Source organism: Natator depressus, chromosome 6 (genome assembly GCF_965152275.1).
Source record: "Natator depressus isolate rNatDep1 chromosome 6, rNatDep2.hap1, whole genome shotgun sequence".
Taxonomy (NCBI): domain Eukaryota; kingdom Metazoa; phylum Chordata; order Testudines; family Cheloniidae; genus Natator; species Natator depressus.
In genome coordinates this window covers 81,870,169-81,886,413 of record NC_134239.1, presented here as the reverse complement: position 1 = coordinate 81,886,413, position 16,245 = coordinate 81,870,169, and the positions used below count along the sequence as shown (strand labels likewise).

At 41.0% G+C, this 16,245-nt stretch overlaps 1 protein-coding gene across 3 annotated transcripts in view; it reads right to left on the bottom strand.

The window, feature by feature from the left end:
- The window catches only part of G2E3 (G2/M-phase specific E3 ubiquitin protein ligase), a 54,017-nt gene that overhangs the window by 5,535 nt on the left and 32,237 nt on the right, over positions 1 to 16,245 (bottom strand). For 2 of the 3 annotated variants that reach the window (XM_074955790.1, XM_074955791.1), the window contains 7 exons: positions 14,534 to 14,658; positions 12,657 to 12,789; positions 8,994 to 9,125; positions 2,829 to 3,139; positions 1,905 to 2,086; positions 1,392 to 1,564; positions 224 to 423 (listed from right to left, as the gene is read on the bottom strand). In XM_074955790.1, the coding sequence (XP_074811891.1) occupies positions 224 to 423; positions 1,392 to 1,564; positions 1,905 to 2,086; positions 2,829 to 3,139; positions 8,994 to 9,125; positions 12,657 to 12,789; positions 14,534 to 14,658 (1,256 nt within the window). The remainder of the gene's footprint in view (positions 1 to 223; positions 424 to 1,391; positions 1,565 to 1,904; positions 2,087 to 2,828; positions 3,140 to 8,993; positions 9,126 to 12,656; positions 12,790 to 14,533; positions 14,659 to 16,245) is intronic. The other variant, XM_074955792.1, reaches the window with a different exon arrangement.

The window sequence follows — 16,245 nt, the reverse complement described above, 5'->3', positions numbered from 1 at the left end:
CGGGGAAGAACACTGATTAACAGCCTTTTGCATATCCATAACCTGAGTATACTTGCAATAAGAAACAAAACTACATTAGAAAAAGTTTTCACTAAGATGCAAAGAAAAACGTTGGGTTAATTGAGGGAAATCTAAGGTGGTGATGCAGAGGAGGGATTGAACCAAAAAACTCACTCCTGTGGCTAACTGAACTAAGTAATGAGGAAAAACAGAGTTCACTCACCTTCCACATCTTGTAAATAACCCATCCAGAAATCAACACCTTTGACTTTGTTTACACCTGATAAACAATGGATTGTAAAGAGATCACCAAGAATTCTTGCTGAAAGTCTCTCGGGTTTGTGACACAATATGCTAGAGAACGCATCAGGATGCATCTGTATTTTTTCCAGTACACCAAGAGTTTTCAAACCTTGCCTAAAGCTGGAATTATAAAAAGAGGTGGCATTAGAAAGTCACCAAAGAACTAATTTTGCCATAAAATGTTTCACAATACATTTTGTTTTATGAAAGCTGGTACATATAAGTTTTCTATAATTATGAGAGTCCTGCCTATGAGAAGTATTTCCCTACTTTACATTTACAGTATTCATTTAATTTTTTTTTTAACCTATGTTACCAACACCAGTTTAGATTGTTAAAAATGTAACAGTTTTGAAAATCCAGTTACAAGTAGAGGGGTTTTTTGCATCTCTCTTGGTTTACACTATAAAAAACACAATTAAATCTGCCACTTTCAGGTTCCTTGACTGCCTGGGAATGTTTGTTTTTAAAAAATTTACTTTATTTTTTTTCAGAAATTGAGGAGACATCTGTTAATCTTAGGTTTTATAAAAAATATTTTTATAAAATTTATAATTTGGGTTTTTGTCCTTTTAGGACTAAACTATAAAATTCTTAAATATTGAACTTCCTTGATTTCCTCCATAGTGGTTTCTCTTGGCTTCTTTGTAGATACTAAAGGATATTAGAAGTTTATAATGACTGACAGGTTTACAGATCTGAATTCTCTACTATATGCTGACAGATTATGTGTTTCAAACTTTAGTTTTAACTAAATGTGATAGTTATATTAAAATCTAAAGTAAACTTAAAGGGAGGGGAGACAGGTGTGTAGGAATCCAACATAATTTTAACTGTATTTGGCTATCCAAAACAACTTCAGAAAAACGTATAATGCAGTACAAGACCTGGTTTGTAGAATTCAGTGTGCATGATCCCATGCCCAAAAATGTACATGCAACTGTGTACAAAATTTGCATGCACAATTACTATAGCCTCTCCCACATTGAGTAGTATCTTATTCCACAACTAGTCGTAAGCAATTTCAATGCTTCTCAATATTTTAATAAGTAAAAATGAATACTTTAAACTTTCACAACCAAACAAACCTTTCAAAAGGTGAATGAACTCGCTTAATTACATGATAGATCAGTAAGTCGTTCACCAACATATCCTTATCACATAGAGTTGTCATAGGTCTTAAACATCCAGCAATAGTAAGATATTCATAGCAGTCACTTATTGTAGATTTTAAGCTGTCCAGAGTTCTTGATGATTTTATCTACAGCAGGAAATAAAACATTTACTAGGTATTTGTTTGCTTCATATATGTTCCATCAATAAATATAAAATTTAGAAGTCTGGAATCAGTAATCTCTTCCTAGCAAGTACTTCTACGACCCCCATAATCTTAGTATCCGAGCAGCTTTGGCTGAGGCATATGTATTGCCAACAGGATGGGGAGTATGTTAAAAGGACAACAGTCATACATTGGATTTGATCAATCATATACTATTCCTCAATACTCGCCAGAAACATGCCTATCACAAAGTCTAATCTCAAATCTAGCATTTCAAGGCTCCAAAGCAAGAGAACACCATTGGGTGGGGCACTTTATTTACCATTTTTATTGTTTGTGCTACATCAAAATCTGCAACATCTTCCACTTTTGGTTTCACATTCTCTGGTCCATAAACAAGACAGTTAAACAGAGTTTTGGAAAAGAAACTGGGAGGTACACCAACATGAACCAAAGAAACTGCAATCATTTTGCCAGCTTCATAGTATAAATTCTCTTTTATAGCTGCAAATAAAGAAAGTATAGTTGAATTAATAATGAACTATGATCTGCAACAGTTATCACTAGTCTCTCATATTAATATGCATACAAGACAAACTCTTAAGGCTGAGACAATAACACTGACAAAAGTTCATGGATATGACCAAGAGAGGGAGCAACTTGCTCTCTGCTCCATCCTTCCACCCCTCCTCAAGCCAAGCCAAGCCCAATCACAGTGGAGCTCTCCCCCCCCGCCCCCATCCTACATAGCACTCAGCTCTGAGGCATAGAAATAGCACTTCAAGCAGCTCTGGAGAAGTAATAAATACAGTGGAGTGGAGGAGATAGATAAGAAGAAATAGAGGGAAGAGAAAATGAAAAGAAGAAAAGGTACCCTTTCTGAGAAAAGGTAAACTGAGTGTTTCCTGTTTCAACTTATTTAGGTCCAGAGATCAAGAGTTCCAAGTTTGATTGCAAGTCTACATCCATATAGTAATGTTACTATCAAGTATTCCAACCACACCAAATCAGCAGTAAAGAACTTAGACAACTTATTCATTGCCCAATTCTTACCCCAAAACTCACTTTTTAAAAATAGTAAAAGGAAAAATTAGTTTGGTACACATCTACTTCTATTTTGTGGGGCTCCCGGTCATTTTATCTTGTTATCAGAATTAACAGGGTTGTTCCCCCCACCCCCAGGTGTCTATTATACTGAAAATTACTTTTGACAGACTGTTTACTATAAAATTTATACTGTATTTACCTTGAGAATCAAGAGATAAGTTCTTTGAGGAAGAGCCCTCAAATAGTGATGAATTCTGAAGATGAAGCATTAATAATCGGAAAAACTCATGCTTTGATCCATGAAAAGCATCCGTCTCTACTCTACCCTTGCAATTTGTGAACTTCACTTCCATAGTGTTTGCAGGATTGAAGTTTCGCCCTCTGAATCCTTTTAAGGCACTATTCCAAATATTGTCTCTGTTGATGTTCAGTCTTGTGGTTTTTGTATTAACCTGTAACTTTAATTCCCTCAGTATATTAGAAGCTTCTCTTTTTTGTATTTTTAGTTGCCTACAAGACACAAACGAGCACATTTCTGAATGAAACAGGAAGTATGGTTATTGAAAATTACAGTATAAGGAATCGTAGATCAACTTTTCTGAATCAGAAAGTCTATCCTTCTGTCACCCCATCTGTGCTTACTGAAATTTTAGCAAGTTCCTATCAGTTACTGCAAGCCAATGGGCAGACTCACCAGCTGGAATAGTCAAAATAAAGCCCAAACTTTCAAGTTCAGTGCCATGTCCATTTTCTCAGGGCTGGTTTTATTAATTAATACAAGAGTCTCAAAATAACACAAGACACTGGGTAATGGAGGCTTGTCCCACTTCCCACCAAAAATGTAGTGAGAGGATACATCCTTCCCTCTTGGTAGTCTTTCCTGGCAATCCCGTAGGGCTTCTCTCAAGGTATTTTCTCAACTCTTGTTCTCCTGAGAATAAGCCAAGAACTTTCCTTTAGATACTCTCCAGCAAGTAGTCACGTGATGCTTGACTGACTGACAGACCCCTTGCCATCACTTACACTGCCTGGAGACAACAACTCCTTAACCTTAAAAGCTAGTGTTGCCCCCTCTGCAGTACAAAAAGAAGAAAAAAAAGGGGGACAACATCTGAGATGAGCCTGAGCCCATAAAACTTGACAGCTTGCGAGGTGTACAGAGCACCCTTAGAAATTTCTCAAGTTACTTATCTCAAAAAAGGGATGATCCTGGGGAAAACCTAGACAAGTGGCAACCCTATAAAGGACCACAGACTGTAACAAGTACATTGGAACATACTGCCCTGATGGAGTTACATGAACATTCTGGACGCTAGTAAAGATAAACACTTAAAAGCCAAATACTTAGTCTGATGTAAAATCTCTAACTTAAGAAACGAACACAATTTCAATAATTTCTGAGATATACTAATAAATGATTTCAAATAGAACACTGTTGGAACCATATATTTTAAAGTAACAAAAAATTAGTTACAAAGTTACAATCAAGTTCCATTAGAATTGATAAACTGCCTTAGCTTCACTGTATTTATTACTTCTTGCAGTAAAATTCTCACCTGAGCCAAACTATCACTATATTATTTGAGCAATGTTCAAATAAGTGACAAAGTATATGAAAACATTTGAAAAGTTTGTAATTTGAGAGTCTGATCAAGACAAATTTATAACTAAGTTAACATTCACTCTTTAAAAAGTGTCATATATCAGCCATTCACTAACACTGTTCTTTTTATCACTGTAGAATCAAGAAACATATTTAAAAGCAAGAAAATAAAGATGACACATCATCTATAAAAAATCCAAACACCAATCAAAACAAGACTCCTTATCCATTTCTTACCCCCAACCAAATGCATTTTTAATTTGTGCATCCTGTTGGATGGCTTTTTTGAACATTTCCCTAACTCCTGTCGGAATTCTTTTTACCTCACAAAAAATGTATCTGAGTCAGAACTCAGGATGAAAAATGAGCAAGAAGGAAACAAGAGAAAAATCAAAATTTGTGTAATTACACAAAAACCTTCATGAAAAAGGTTATAATTGTGACAAACTGCTAAAAGCAATTAAACACAAAATTCGAGGGGAAATCATTTTTTTTTTTTTTTTAAAACATAAGTTCAATAAGGTAAATTAAATCCGGAACATGTTAAAAAAAAATAATGTGTTGTCTTGGCACTGGATTGGTTTCTAAGTTTGTAGAAGTGCAAATGTACAGTGCACAAAAAAGAATACAGGTTTATTTTCAGATTGAGTTTTTAGTGCTGGTTGTTTTGTGTGTGTAAACTGAGGAAGTTAAATACAGAAATCATGGAAGAGTAAAGATAATTTTTCCAGTAATTTCTGTACTAAATATGCTTTAATAAGTACATATGTATATTTTCTGGCTACGTTTGTTTTTTTCCCCTCAAAAAACATTAATACTTGACAGGTTTCAGAATAGCAGCCGTGTTAGTCTGTATTCGCAAAAAGAAAAGGAGGACTTGTGGCACCTTAGAGACTAAGCTGAGCATAGTCTCATATGCTTTGAGCATAAGCTTTCGTGAGCTACAGCTCACTTCATCAGATGCATTCAGTGGAAAATACAGTGGGGAGATTTATATACACAGAGAACATGAAACAATGGGTGTTACCATACACACTGTAACGAGAGTGATCAGGTAAGGTGATCTATTTCCCCATGTTTAATCCCCCCCCCCCCCCCCCCCAGCTGTTCCTCAGACATTCTTGTCGATTGCTGGAAATGACCCACCTTCCTTATCACTACAAACCCCCACTCTCCTGCTGGTAATAGCTCACCTTACCTGATCACTCTCATTACAGTGTGTATGGTAACACCCATTGTTTCATGTTCTCTGTGTACATAAATCTCCCCACTGTATTTTCCACTGAATGCATCCGATGAAGTGAGCTATAGCTCACGAAAGCTTATGCTCAAATAAATTTGTTAGTCTCTAAGGTGCCACAAGTCCTCCTTTTTATTAACACTTGACTAAATGCCCAGAGGAAAAAATGGTTACCTACCTTTCATAACTGTTGTTCTTCAAGATGTATTGCCCATGTCCATTCCATTCTAGGTGTGTGTGCGCAACCACGTACGCAGTTGTCGGAGACTTTTGCCTTAGCAGTATCTGTAGGGCTGGCTGTGGCGCCCTCTGGAGTGCTCCGCTCATGCGGCGATAGATCAGGTGCTGCCAGCCCTATGCCCTCTCAGTTCCTTCTTGCTGGTAACTCGAACAGAGGTGTAGGAGGGCAGGTAATGGAATGGGCGTGAGCAACACATGCCGAAGAACATGTTACAAAAGGTAGGTAACCGTTTTTGATTCTTCGAGTGCTTGCTCATGTTGATTCCATTCTAGGTGGCTCACAAGCAGTATCTATGGAGGTGGGCTTGGAGTTCACCGCTTGGCGGCTTGCCGTACTGCACTACCGAAGCCAGCATCGTCCCAGGCCTGCTGGGTAAGCACATAGTGGGACGTGAAGGTATGGACCAATGACCAGGTGGCAGCCCTGAATAGACACTTGGGCCAAAAAGACTGCCAAAGAGGCCTGCACCCTGGTAGAGTGGGCAGTGACGATTGCTGGGAGGCCGTACCTTTGCTTGACAATAGTAGAAGCGAATGAAGGCTGTGATACAGGAGGAAATTCTCTGAGTGGAAACAGGGTGACTTTTCAGCCTGTCGGCCACAGAGATAAATAATTGCGTCGACTTACAGAATGGTTTGGTCCTGTCAATATAGAATTAGAGAGGCTAATATAGAGGCTGGAGCCCTCTGGACGTCCAGGGCATGCAGCCTGCACTCTTCCTCAGACTTGCGGCTTTGGAAAAAAGACCGGTAAGTAAATGTTTTGGCTAAAATGAAACTGAGAAACTACCTTGGGAAGGAAGGTGTGGTCTTAGCTGGACCTTGTCCTTGTAGAAGACCATGTAAGATGGTTCTGAGGTGAGTGCCCAAATCTCAGATACCCGGCAGGCCAACATCACCGCGACCAGAAACGTCACCTTCCAGGAGAGGAGAAGGAGAGCAGGAAGTCAGAGGCTCGAAGGGGAGACCTGTAAGCTGTGACAGACCAGATTCAAGTCCCACAGAGGAACAGGATCCCTGACATGCAGATAGAGGTGCTCCAGGCCCTTAAGGAATCCAGCTGTGATATCCTGAGAGAAAACCGACCTGCCTTCGAGGGGTGGGTGGAAGGCTGAGATGGCTGCTAGATGGATTTTGACGGATGAGAGTGACAAGCCCTGGAACCTGGAGGTGCAAGAGGTAGTCTAGAATGAGCTGCAATGGGGCTCGCTCAGGACAGACCCCCTTATTCGCCATCCAGCATGTTAATCGCTTCCATTTGGCCAGGTAGGTGGCCCTGGTGGAGGGCTTTCTACTGCCCAGCAGGACTCACTGGACCTCGGAAAAGCACTGCCATTCTTGCACATGAAGCGCCACCCGGTGCAGGGGCAGGAGACTGCCGTGATTCTGGGACAACAGGTCTGCCCTGAGCGGCATCCGGAAGAGGATTGCCACCGAGAGATCCAGCAGGGCGCTGAACCAGTGTGGTGTGGCCACGCCGGCACTATGAGGATGACCTCTTCCCTGTCCTGTTTGATCTTCATGAGGACTTGGAGCAATGGCACGGGAGGGAAGGAGTACATCAGAGCCCCCAACTACAGGACGAGGAAGGCATCTGACAGTGATTCCCTGTCCTTGCCCTGGAATGAGCAGCAGATGTGGCATTTTCTGTTCTGCCTGGACACAAATAGGTCCACCGGGGGAGTTCCCCACCTGTGGAAGATAGAGCTGACCACCTCCAGGTGAAGGGACCACTTGTGGCAAGACGAGAATGTCCTGCCGAGGCGGACCACCCAAGTGTTCCTGGCCCCTGGGAGGTGAGCAGCCACAAGATGGATGTTGTGCTGCAGACAGAAATCCTAGAGCCGAAGTGCTTCCTGGCAGAGGGCAGATGACCTGGCACCCCGTCTGTTGATATAGAAGATCATGGCTGTGTTGTTGTCCATTAGAACCTGAACCACCCAGCCTTGTATGTGAGTTCGAAAAGCTGTCCAGGCTAGGCGAACCGTCGAGTTCCCTGACGTCGATGTGCAGGGCCCAATTGAGAATGGACCACTGGCCCTGAATACTGAGATCGCCCAGGTGGGCTCCCCAAAGCGTGAGAGATGACCGTCACCGACAAGACCGGGGCTGTGAATTGGACTCCCTCCAACACCGACGTGGGATCTTGCCACCAGGTAAGGGACGACAACACACTATCTGGAATCCTGAGCACCCAGTCCATACTGTGCCCATTGGGTACATAGAACGAAACCAGCCACACCTGTAGGGACCTAAGGCAGAGTCGCGCATGCTGAACCATGTAAATGCATGCTGCCACGTGACCCAGCAGTCTCAGGCACATGTGGCTGGTGGTGAATGGATGGGCACGCAGAGACGAGATGAGGTCCACCATGGCTCAGAACCGAATCTCGAGGAAGAAGGCTTTGGCCTGAGTGGAATTGGGTACTGCCCCAATTTTATGCATTGCACTGGAGTGAGGGTTGACTTTTTGTTGTTGATTATTAGGCCCAGGTCGCAACAGGTGGAATAGACCAGAGCGAGATGCCTCCGCACTTGATCCGAGGACTGGCCCCTTATCAACCAGTTGTCGATGTTCGGGTAGATTTGGACCCCCCCAGACGTCACAGGTAAGTGGTCACTGGTGCTATACACTTGGTGAACACTCTCGGAGCTGACGAGAAACCAAAGGGCATCGCCATGAACTGGAAATTGTGCTGGCCCAAGGTGAAATGGAGGAAACACCGGTGCCCCGGGAATATATGGAGATATGCGTCCTTTAAATCGAGGGTGGCGTATAAGTGTCCTGGATCCAGAGATGAGAGGATGGAGGCCAGGGAGACCATAAGAAACTTCAACATTTTGAGAGAGATGTTGAGGAGACGCAGGTCTAGAATAGGTCCGAGGCCCCCTTTTGCCTTCAAAATGAGGAAGTAGCGGGAGTAAAATCCTCTTCCTTCCATGCCTTGCAGAACCTCTTCCACTTCCCCTAGGCACAGGAGGTTTTCGACCTCATGAATGAGGAGCTGCTCGTGAGAAGGGTCCCTATGGATATATATATATATATCCATATCCATCCTGGAGGAAATACATTTCATTTTATACAATCTAGAGCAGACCCAGACTGCCAGATGCTTTTGAACAGAACACTTTTCATTTACTTATTATCACTGTTATTGCAGTGTGAAACACATTTCTCTGGAGTCTGGATCTTGACCAAGAAATTTGAGCCTTGATAAAAAAAATAATTGACTACCCCGATCTAGAGAGCCTTGTTCGATATGAAAGAAATATTAACTTACATTCTTCTTACTGACAGATTCCTTGATGAAGAATTGATCAGCGGGGATATGGACATAACCATTTTATTAGATGCTGGAAGGTCTAATAATGTACAAGGAGTCAAGCTATTCTGGCACAACATCTTTGGTGACCTGGAAGGGGAAAAGCTATTACAAAATTAATTTCTCATTCTGAACTTTATGTAAACATTCATTTGAAAGTAACAGTAGATCTGTTTATCTCAAATGTGATTTAATGAACCCTACATTACTATAAAGCCATGGAATCAATCTGTTTCTTTACCACAATTTTCAACATATAATTGATTGCCCCAACGACTAAAAGACACTGAAGTAAATTTTGTCATCAATAATTTACCTTGCATTCCTCAGACCCAACTCTATTTTATATAATCTAATAGTTTCTGAACCACAGAAATGCTGACATTACCACCACCGTTCAGCACTAGAAAATGGAATAAATTCTGTCTTTGGAAATATTGTAACTTCCATTTTTTCAGTGCATAATTGTTCTATGGTTTTCTACAGTGTTATATCCCAGATAGGACACACTGAAATTTGAGAATCCTTGAGATCCATTAAGTAATGATAAAAAATGAAGTTATGTTACTCCCATAGGTAGACTGCATTGTATGATCCAGTGCTGGTATTAGTTGGCACCAGCTCAACACACACTACCGAAATAACTTGCTGCAATTTTTATCTCGCCTTTTAATTACTAAGTAATGTTGTAAGTTCCTGTTAAGTCTTCTAGAGTTACACATATTCTGATTTTGTTTAGCTCCAAAGATGGCAAAATTCCTATATTTACATGCAAAAAAAATTAAAGCAATGTTAAGGTTGCAAAATTAAGCACTCAAGAACTAGGAAAGAAAGAGGAATGCTGCATGTACAATTTCTGTGCACAACAGTCATCAGTTATTTGATCTCTTATATGCCCCACAGGGACAGTTAAACTTGCAAGTACCCTCAAAAGAAAAATAAAATAAAAAAGTAAAGTTTCCTGGCATTTGAGCCCTTAGCACTGAAACTTTAACTTTCCAGAGTCTGCAGTTCAGAGGTGATAAATCGCACTGCCATCTCCCGCCACATACATGTGTGTTCTTGTATTGTGGAAACCAAGGGAAGGAATGCCAGCTGATTAGTACATATGGAATGAGGGCAGCAGTCCCACAGGAGCCTTCAAAAATGTAACTTAACCTTAACTACAGTAGGTGTGTTGCTACACCATGATAAACAACGGTTACTTATCTTACAGTAACTCGGGTTCTTTGAGATATCAGTTTGGGTCCCACTGTAGGTGCACATGCACCTCAAGTGTGCAGTATCAGATTCTTTAAAATAGCGACAGGTTTCACTGTATTTTCCACTGAATGCATCCGATGAAGTGAGCTGTAGCTCACGAAAGCTTATGCTCAAATAAATTGGTTAGTCTCTAAGGTGCCACTAGTACTCCTTTTCTTTTTAAAATAGTGGTGTTTCTTTGGGCAGTGCATGCACCCTGTGCCTTATCATGCTCCTGGACTTGTTAGGGCATAAAGGGCAGAGCAACTGTGATCCTCCCTCAGTTCCCTCATGATTCAAAGCCAACATTAGGTGTGGCTCATAAACTGGGGATAGAGTGCAGGTTGTGAGAGCCCACATTGACGACAACATCTGAAAAACCCCCCATAATTACTGTAGGGTATGTAACCATTCTCCCTTCTTCGTGTAAATGTCAGTGTGGATCCCACGGTAGGTAACTGGCAAGCAGTAACCCCTCTGGATGGTGGGATGAGACATATCAGCTGCATCAGTCAAACAAATTGTAGTACTGCTCTAATAAACATGGCATCTGCCCTGACAGCTAAGTCCAGTGTACACTGCTTCACAAAATGTAACGGGTGCCTTGTGAATCTCAAAAACTGGCTCATTTCTGAAGCTGGAAGAGAATGACACTTGAGTTCTTGTGTAGTAAGCATTCTTGTTCAGTGGAAGAGGTACATCACCCAACTGGTAACACAGCAAGATACATTGTGTTATCCACTTAGATATTCTTTGTGATGAGATGGCCTGGCCTTTGGAATGGCTGGGTACAGCCAGAAACAACCAGGGAGATGCCTGAACAGTTTGGTTCTGTCAGTGAGTCAAATAAGGCTTTGGAGATACCCCGCATAGGTAAATTCCCCCTGATGTAGCATTGGGCTTTGGGAATAGGTTGGTTCAGATGGAAATCTGAAACCACCTTGGGATGCACTTGGGGTAAGGTTTCACCACCACTTTATCCTATGAAATGTTATGAAAGGAAGAAAGGTCAGCCATAAATACTTGGAGCTCACTCATTTTCATACTAGTAAGAGCACCGAGAAAACAGTCTTCTCAGGCACATCACTAGACACTTTGTGAAGATTCTTAGTGCTGTGAAGAATCTGAATGGCGGTACCTTATACTGAGAGTTATTTGCTCCTCCCTCCTCACCATGAATCTCAAGTACTTCCTGTAGGCCAAGTGGATACCTAAATCAAGAGCCATGAACCCATCATGAGGACGGAGATGGTTGAAGCACGCGTTACTCAGATGGCATATGTATTTGTTCAGTCTCTTCAGGTCTAGGGTAGGATAAAGATACCCCCCTCTTCCCTTTCTTCTTTGGGATAAGAAAATATTGGGAGTAGAAGCCTTTCCCCTGTGCTCTTGAGGTATCTCCTCTATAGCTCCTAGACAAAACAACAAGACCACTTCTTTTTGTAATGGCCTCACAGGAGAAGGGTCCCTGAAGAGGAATGGGAAAGTAGTTTGTGTGTGGAAATGAGCATAGCAACTGTGGGAGATGACACCCAACACCCACTTTTCTGTTGTGATAGTAACCACGCCTGGTGGAAAGGGGCAAAGTGATCCCCAAAAACAGAGACAGGCTTTTCACACGGACACATACTCAAAGAAAAATAATTAGTCCTCCAGCCCATCTTTCTGATATTTATGAATGTTTTCATTAACTGTTTAGATGACAAGCAGACAAAGTATCATGAGATACTGCAGGCAAGAAATTCTTGGAATTGCCTCAAAAGCAAATGAAAGAACTTTATAAATACAAGAGTAATAAAGGCAGGCTCATATTTTTGAACTGCAAGCCCTTATAAACTAATATTTCAATTGCTATGAGAACCTTATCAGCTGCATTTGTTTTAATTTCAAAACTGAACTACAAAATATTAAAACTGCAGTTAAGATATACTTTATTACTAGAGAAAAGAAATTCGGTATACATTTTAAGAGCTAATTTTCCACTGCATCATTAAAATTAAGCTAAAAATTGCCTAACTTTAAATATTCAAGTTTCTTTTAATATTACTTTTGTAAGGGGACTTAATTTAGTGCTCAACTGAAGGATTATTAATTCAATAGACTGGTTTGCATATCAGTCTCTGGTTAGTGAGTTAAAACTAGAAGTTTATGCCCAACTCATGAAACATGTACCACAAGTGACTACTTCACTCATAAATATGGATGCCTGGGAGCCTAGTTCTGCAATTCAGTAAAGGAAGTATTTGCTGTAGGATGAAAATAAGTGTGGTGTTCTCACATTCTAAATTTCATAAAACAAATATTTTCTTCTATTTCATATAATAATTTCTTCTGTATTTTTTTCAAGCAGTTGCTTCCATCCCATGCAAAATTACACACCTGAGAAGAAAGCCATGCTGGGATCCAGGTGACTGTCTGGGACACTTGGGAGAGGGCTCTTCCAACAAATGACCAGTAACGTCTATTTTTTCTGAGGTAGCCAACGAGCGTTTTTTCTGATTTTGGTAATTCCCTGTACAATTAAATCCTGATTATTCTTCTGAAAAATATACTGGTGTCAAGTTAACCCAAAAAAAACATAAAAAACACTAGGCCTGTTGATTAATTGCTATTAACTCACATGATTAACTCAAAAAATTTAACTGCGATTAAAAACAACAGAACATTAACTGAAATTTATTAAATACTTTTGTATGTTTTTCTACATTTTCAAATATACTGATTTCTATTACAGAATACAAAGTGTACAGTGCTCACTTTATATTATATTTTATTACAAATATTTGAACTGTAAAAATGATAAAGAAAAATAAATATTTTTCAATTCACCTCATACAACTACTGTAGTGCAATCTCTTTATTGTGAAAGTTTAACCTACAAATGTCGATTTTTTTTACCTAACTGCACTCAAAAACAAAACAATGTAAAACTTTAGAGCCTAAAACTCCATTCAGTCCTACTTCTTCTTCAGCCAATTGCTAAGACAAACAAGTTTGTTTACATTTACTGGAGATACTGCTAACTGCTTCTTATTTACAATGTCACCTGAAAGTGAGAACAGGCGTTCACATGGCACTTTTGTAGCTGGTGTTGCAAAGTATTTACGTGCTAGATATGCAAAACATTCATATGCCCCTTCATGCTTTGGCCACTATTCCAGAGGTCATGCTTCCATACTGATGAGGCTCGTTAAAAAAATAACACGTTAATTAAATTTGTGACTGAACTCCTTGGGGGAGAATTGTATGTCTCCTGTTCTGTTTTACCCACATTCTGCCATTAAAGCAGTCTCGGACGATGACCCACTACAGGTTCGTTTTAAGAACACTTTCACAGCAGATTTGACAAAACGCAAAGAAGGTACCAATGTGAGATTTCTAAGGATAGATACAGCACTCGACTCAAGGTTTAAGAATCTGAAGTGCCTTCCAAAAGCTGAGAGGGATGAGGTGTGGAGAATGCTTTCAGATGTCTTAAAAGAGCAACACTCCGATGTGGAAACTTCAGAACCTGAACCACCAAAAAAGAAAATCAACCTTCTGCTGGTGGCCTCTGACTCAGATGATGAAAATGAACATCATGAACAAATAAGCGTCAGTCCGCTCTGCTTTGGATCGTTATTGAGCAGAACCCATCATCAGCATGGACGCATGTTTTCTGGAATAGTGGTTGAAGCATGAAGAGACATATGAATCTTTAGTGCATCTGGCATGTAAATATCTTGCGATGCCAGCTACAATAGTGCCTTGCAAATGCCTGTTCTCACTTTCAGTTGACATTGTAAACAAGATGTGGGCAGCATTATTCCCTGCAAATTGTAACCAAACTTGTTTGTCTGAGTGATTGGCTGAACTAGGACTGAGTGGACTTATAGGTTCTAAAGTTTTACATTGTTTTATTTTTGAATGCAGTTATTTTTTGTACATAATTCTACATTTGTAAGTTCAACTTTCATGATAAAGAGATTGTATTACAGTACTTGTATTAGGTGAATTGAAATATACTATTTCTTTTGGTTTTTACTGTGCAAATATTTGTAATAAAAAATAAATATAAAGTGAGCACTGTACACTTTGTATTCTGTGCTGTAATTGAAATCAATATATTTGAAAATGTAGAAAACACCCAAAAATATTTAAATAAATGGTATTCTATTGTTTAACAGTGCGATTAATCGCAACTAATTTTTTTAATTGCTTGACAGCCCTAAAAAAACCCAAACATCAAACTATGTCCCAGCATTTCATAATATTACCTGACTTAGCGAAGATACTTCTGCATTCTAGACATTCCCAGTTTTCCTCCCATGACTGTATTGGGGAACAGGCCAAATGAGTTCCACGGGAACCACAACACTGACAGCATTTGATTTCCCATTTACTAAAAGAAAAAACACACTGTACTTAGAATTAACAGAGGAACAACAGAAGTCAAAACAAAGGCTGCTGGACAGTAAATCCAATCCACCTACCCTTATAGGATAGCCACAAATCCCTTATTATTTACCAAACTCTAGTTAAATGATATATAGTTAGCCCCTTGGGTTGCACAGTATCCTCTTTCAAAGAGGGTGCACTCCCAATTCACACTAAGGGTATGTCTACACTAAAAACTCAAGTTAACCTATATTAGGTCATCTTACAGCCATCACAGGAGCACTTCCACTGACCTAAGAGGGGCAGTGTGGGGAGCTGTAAGCCGAGTCTCCCGGCTCTGCTGGCAGCTCCCTGCCAGGAGCCCAGCTGCCCCACAGAATCCTGGGGGACTGTGCTCCCCCTCCATCTCCCCGTTAACCACTGGGAGTGGGGGAAGCCGCACAGGTCTTCTTGTCTCCACGTTCCCCACCGGTGGGCAGGAGGACAGAGCTGCCCAGGGCTTCTTGCCCCCAAGAAGCGAGGTTCAGCTGCCCTGGCTTCTTGGCCCCCATCCTGCACCAGGAAGCCTTGTAAATTGACAAGACAGCCAACATTCCCAGGTGGGGGGTTGGGAGGGAGCCTCCCAGGGCTTCTCACCTTCCCATTCCCCACCAGGAGTGGGGTCCAGCTGCCCGGGCTTCTTGCCCTGGCTGCGAGCCGAGAGTGGGATCCAGCCACGTGGACTTCTCACCCCAGCTCCCTGCCGAGAGCAGGATCTAGCCGCACACAGCTCCCTGCCTGGAGTGGGGTCCCGCTCTCCAGGGGCACCTGGGCTCTAGCTGCCCGGCTTTCTTGTCAATTTCACAGCTAACAGCTGACATAAGCAACACAGCCGATGCAAGTAACACAGTATCTACACATACGTGTAGCCCTAACTACACTGTCATAAGCCCTATGCCTCTCATGGAGGTGGAGTTATTATATCAGTGTAGTAGGGCACTTACACTAGCAGGACAAGGCTGTAGTGTAGACACTGACATAATTAGGTTGATGTAAGGCAACTTACATTGACCTAACTGTGTAGTGTAGACCAGGCCTAAATCTGAATGCAATGATTAGAATGCTAGTCAGTTTTGAAGAATATCCAGTTTTAAAGAGGCTATGGAGCAGCTAGTGTACCCTTTTTAAGCCAACACATTTGCATAGCCAGTTACTTTCCCCTTCACTACTTTGTGGGATCCACAGCCCAACTTTTTCAAAGTCCCCTGGCTGTTTTTTCCAAATAGCATTTTGTATGATACAGTATTTGATAACCTCACCACTTTCCAAAAGCTGGGACTGTTCTGTAAGAGACATTTAAACTTTTTTTTTTTAAAGTATTTGCCTAGATCTTTATATTATATATTTGTTTGCAGTAGTGCCCACAATGTGCTAGGTGCTTCCCGTACAGAAAGCAAAAAGGCATGATCCCTGCTCAACGGAGCTCACAAACTAAGACAATTTTGAGGCAGTGTACACATAATTAGAATGGGCCATCATGGTGTTTGGCCAAACTTTATAATCTTGTCAATTTAAGCCACCAAGATTTCCGATAGGCAGTACAACAGAAATG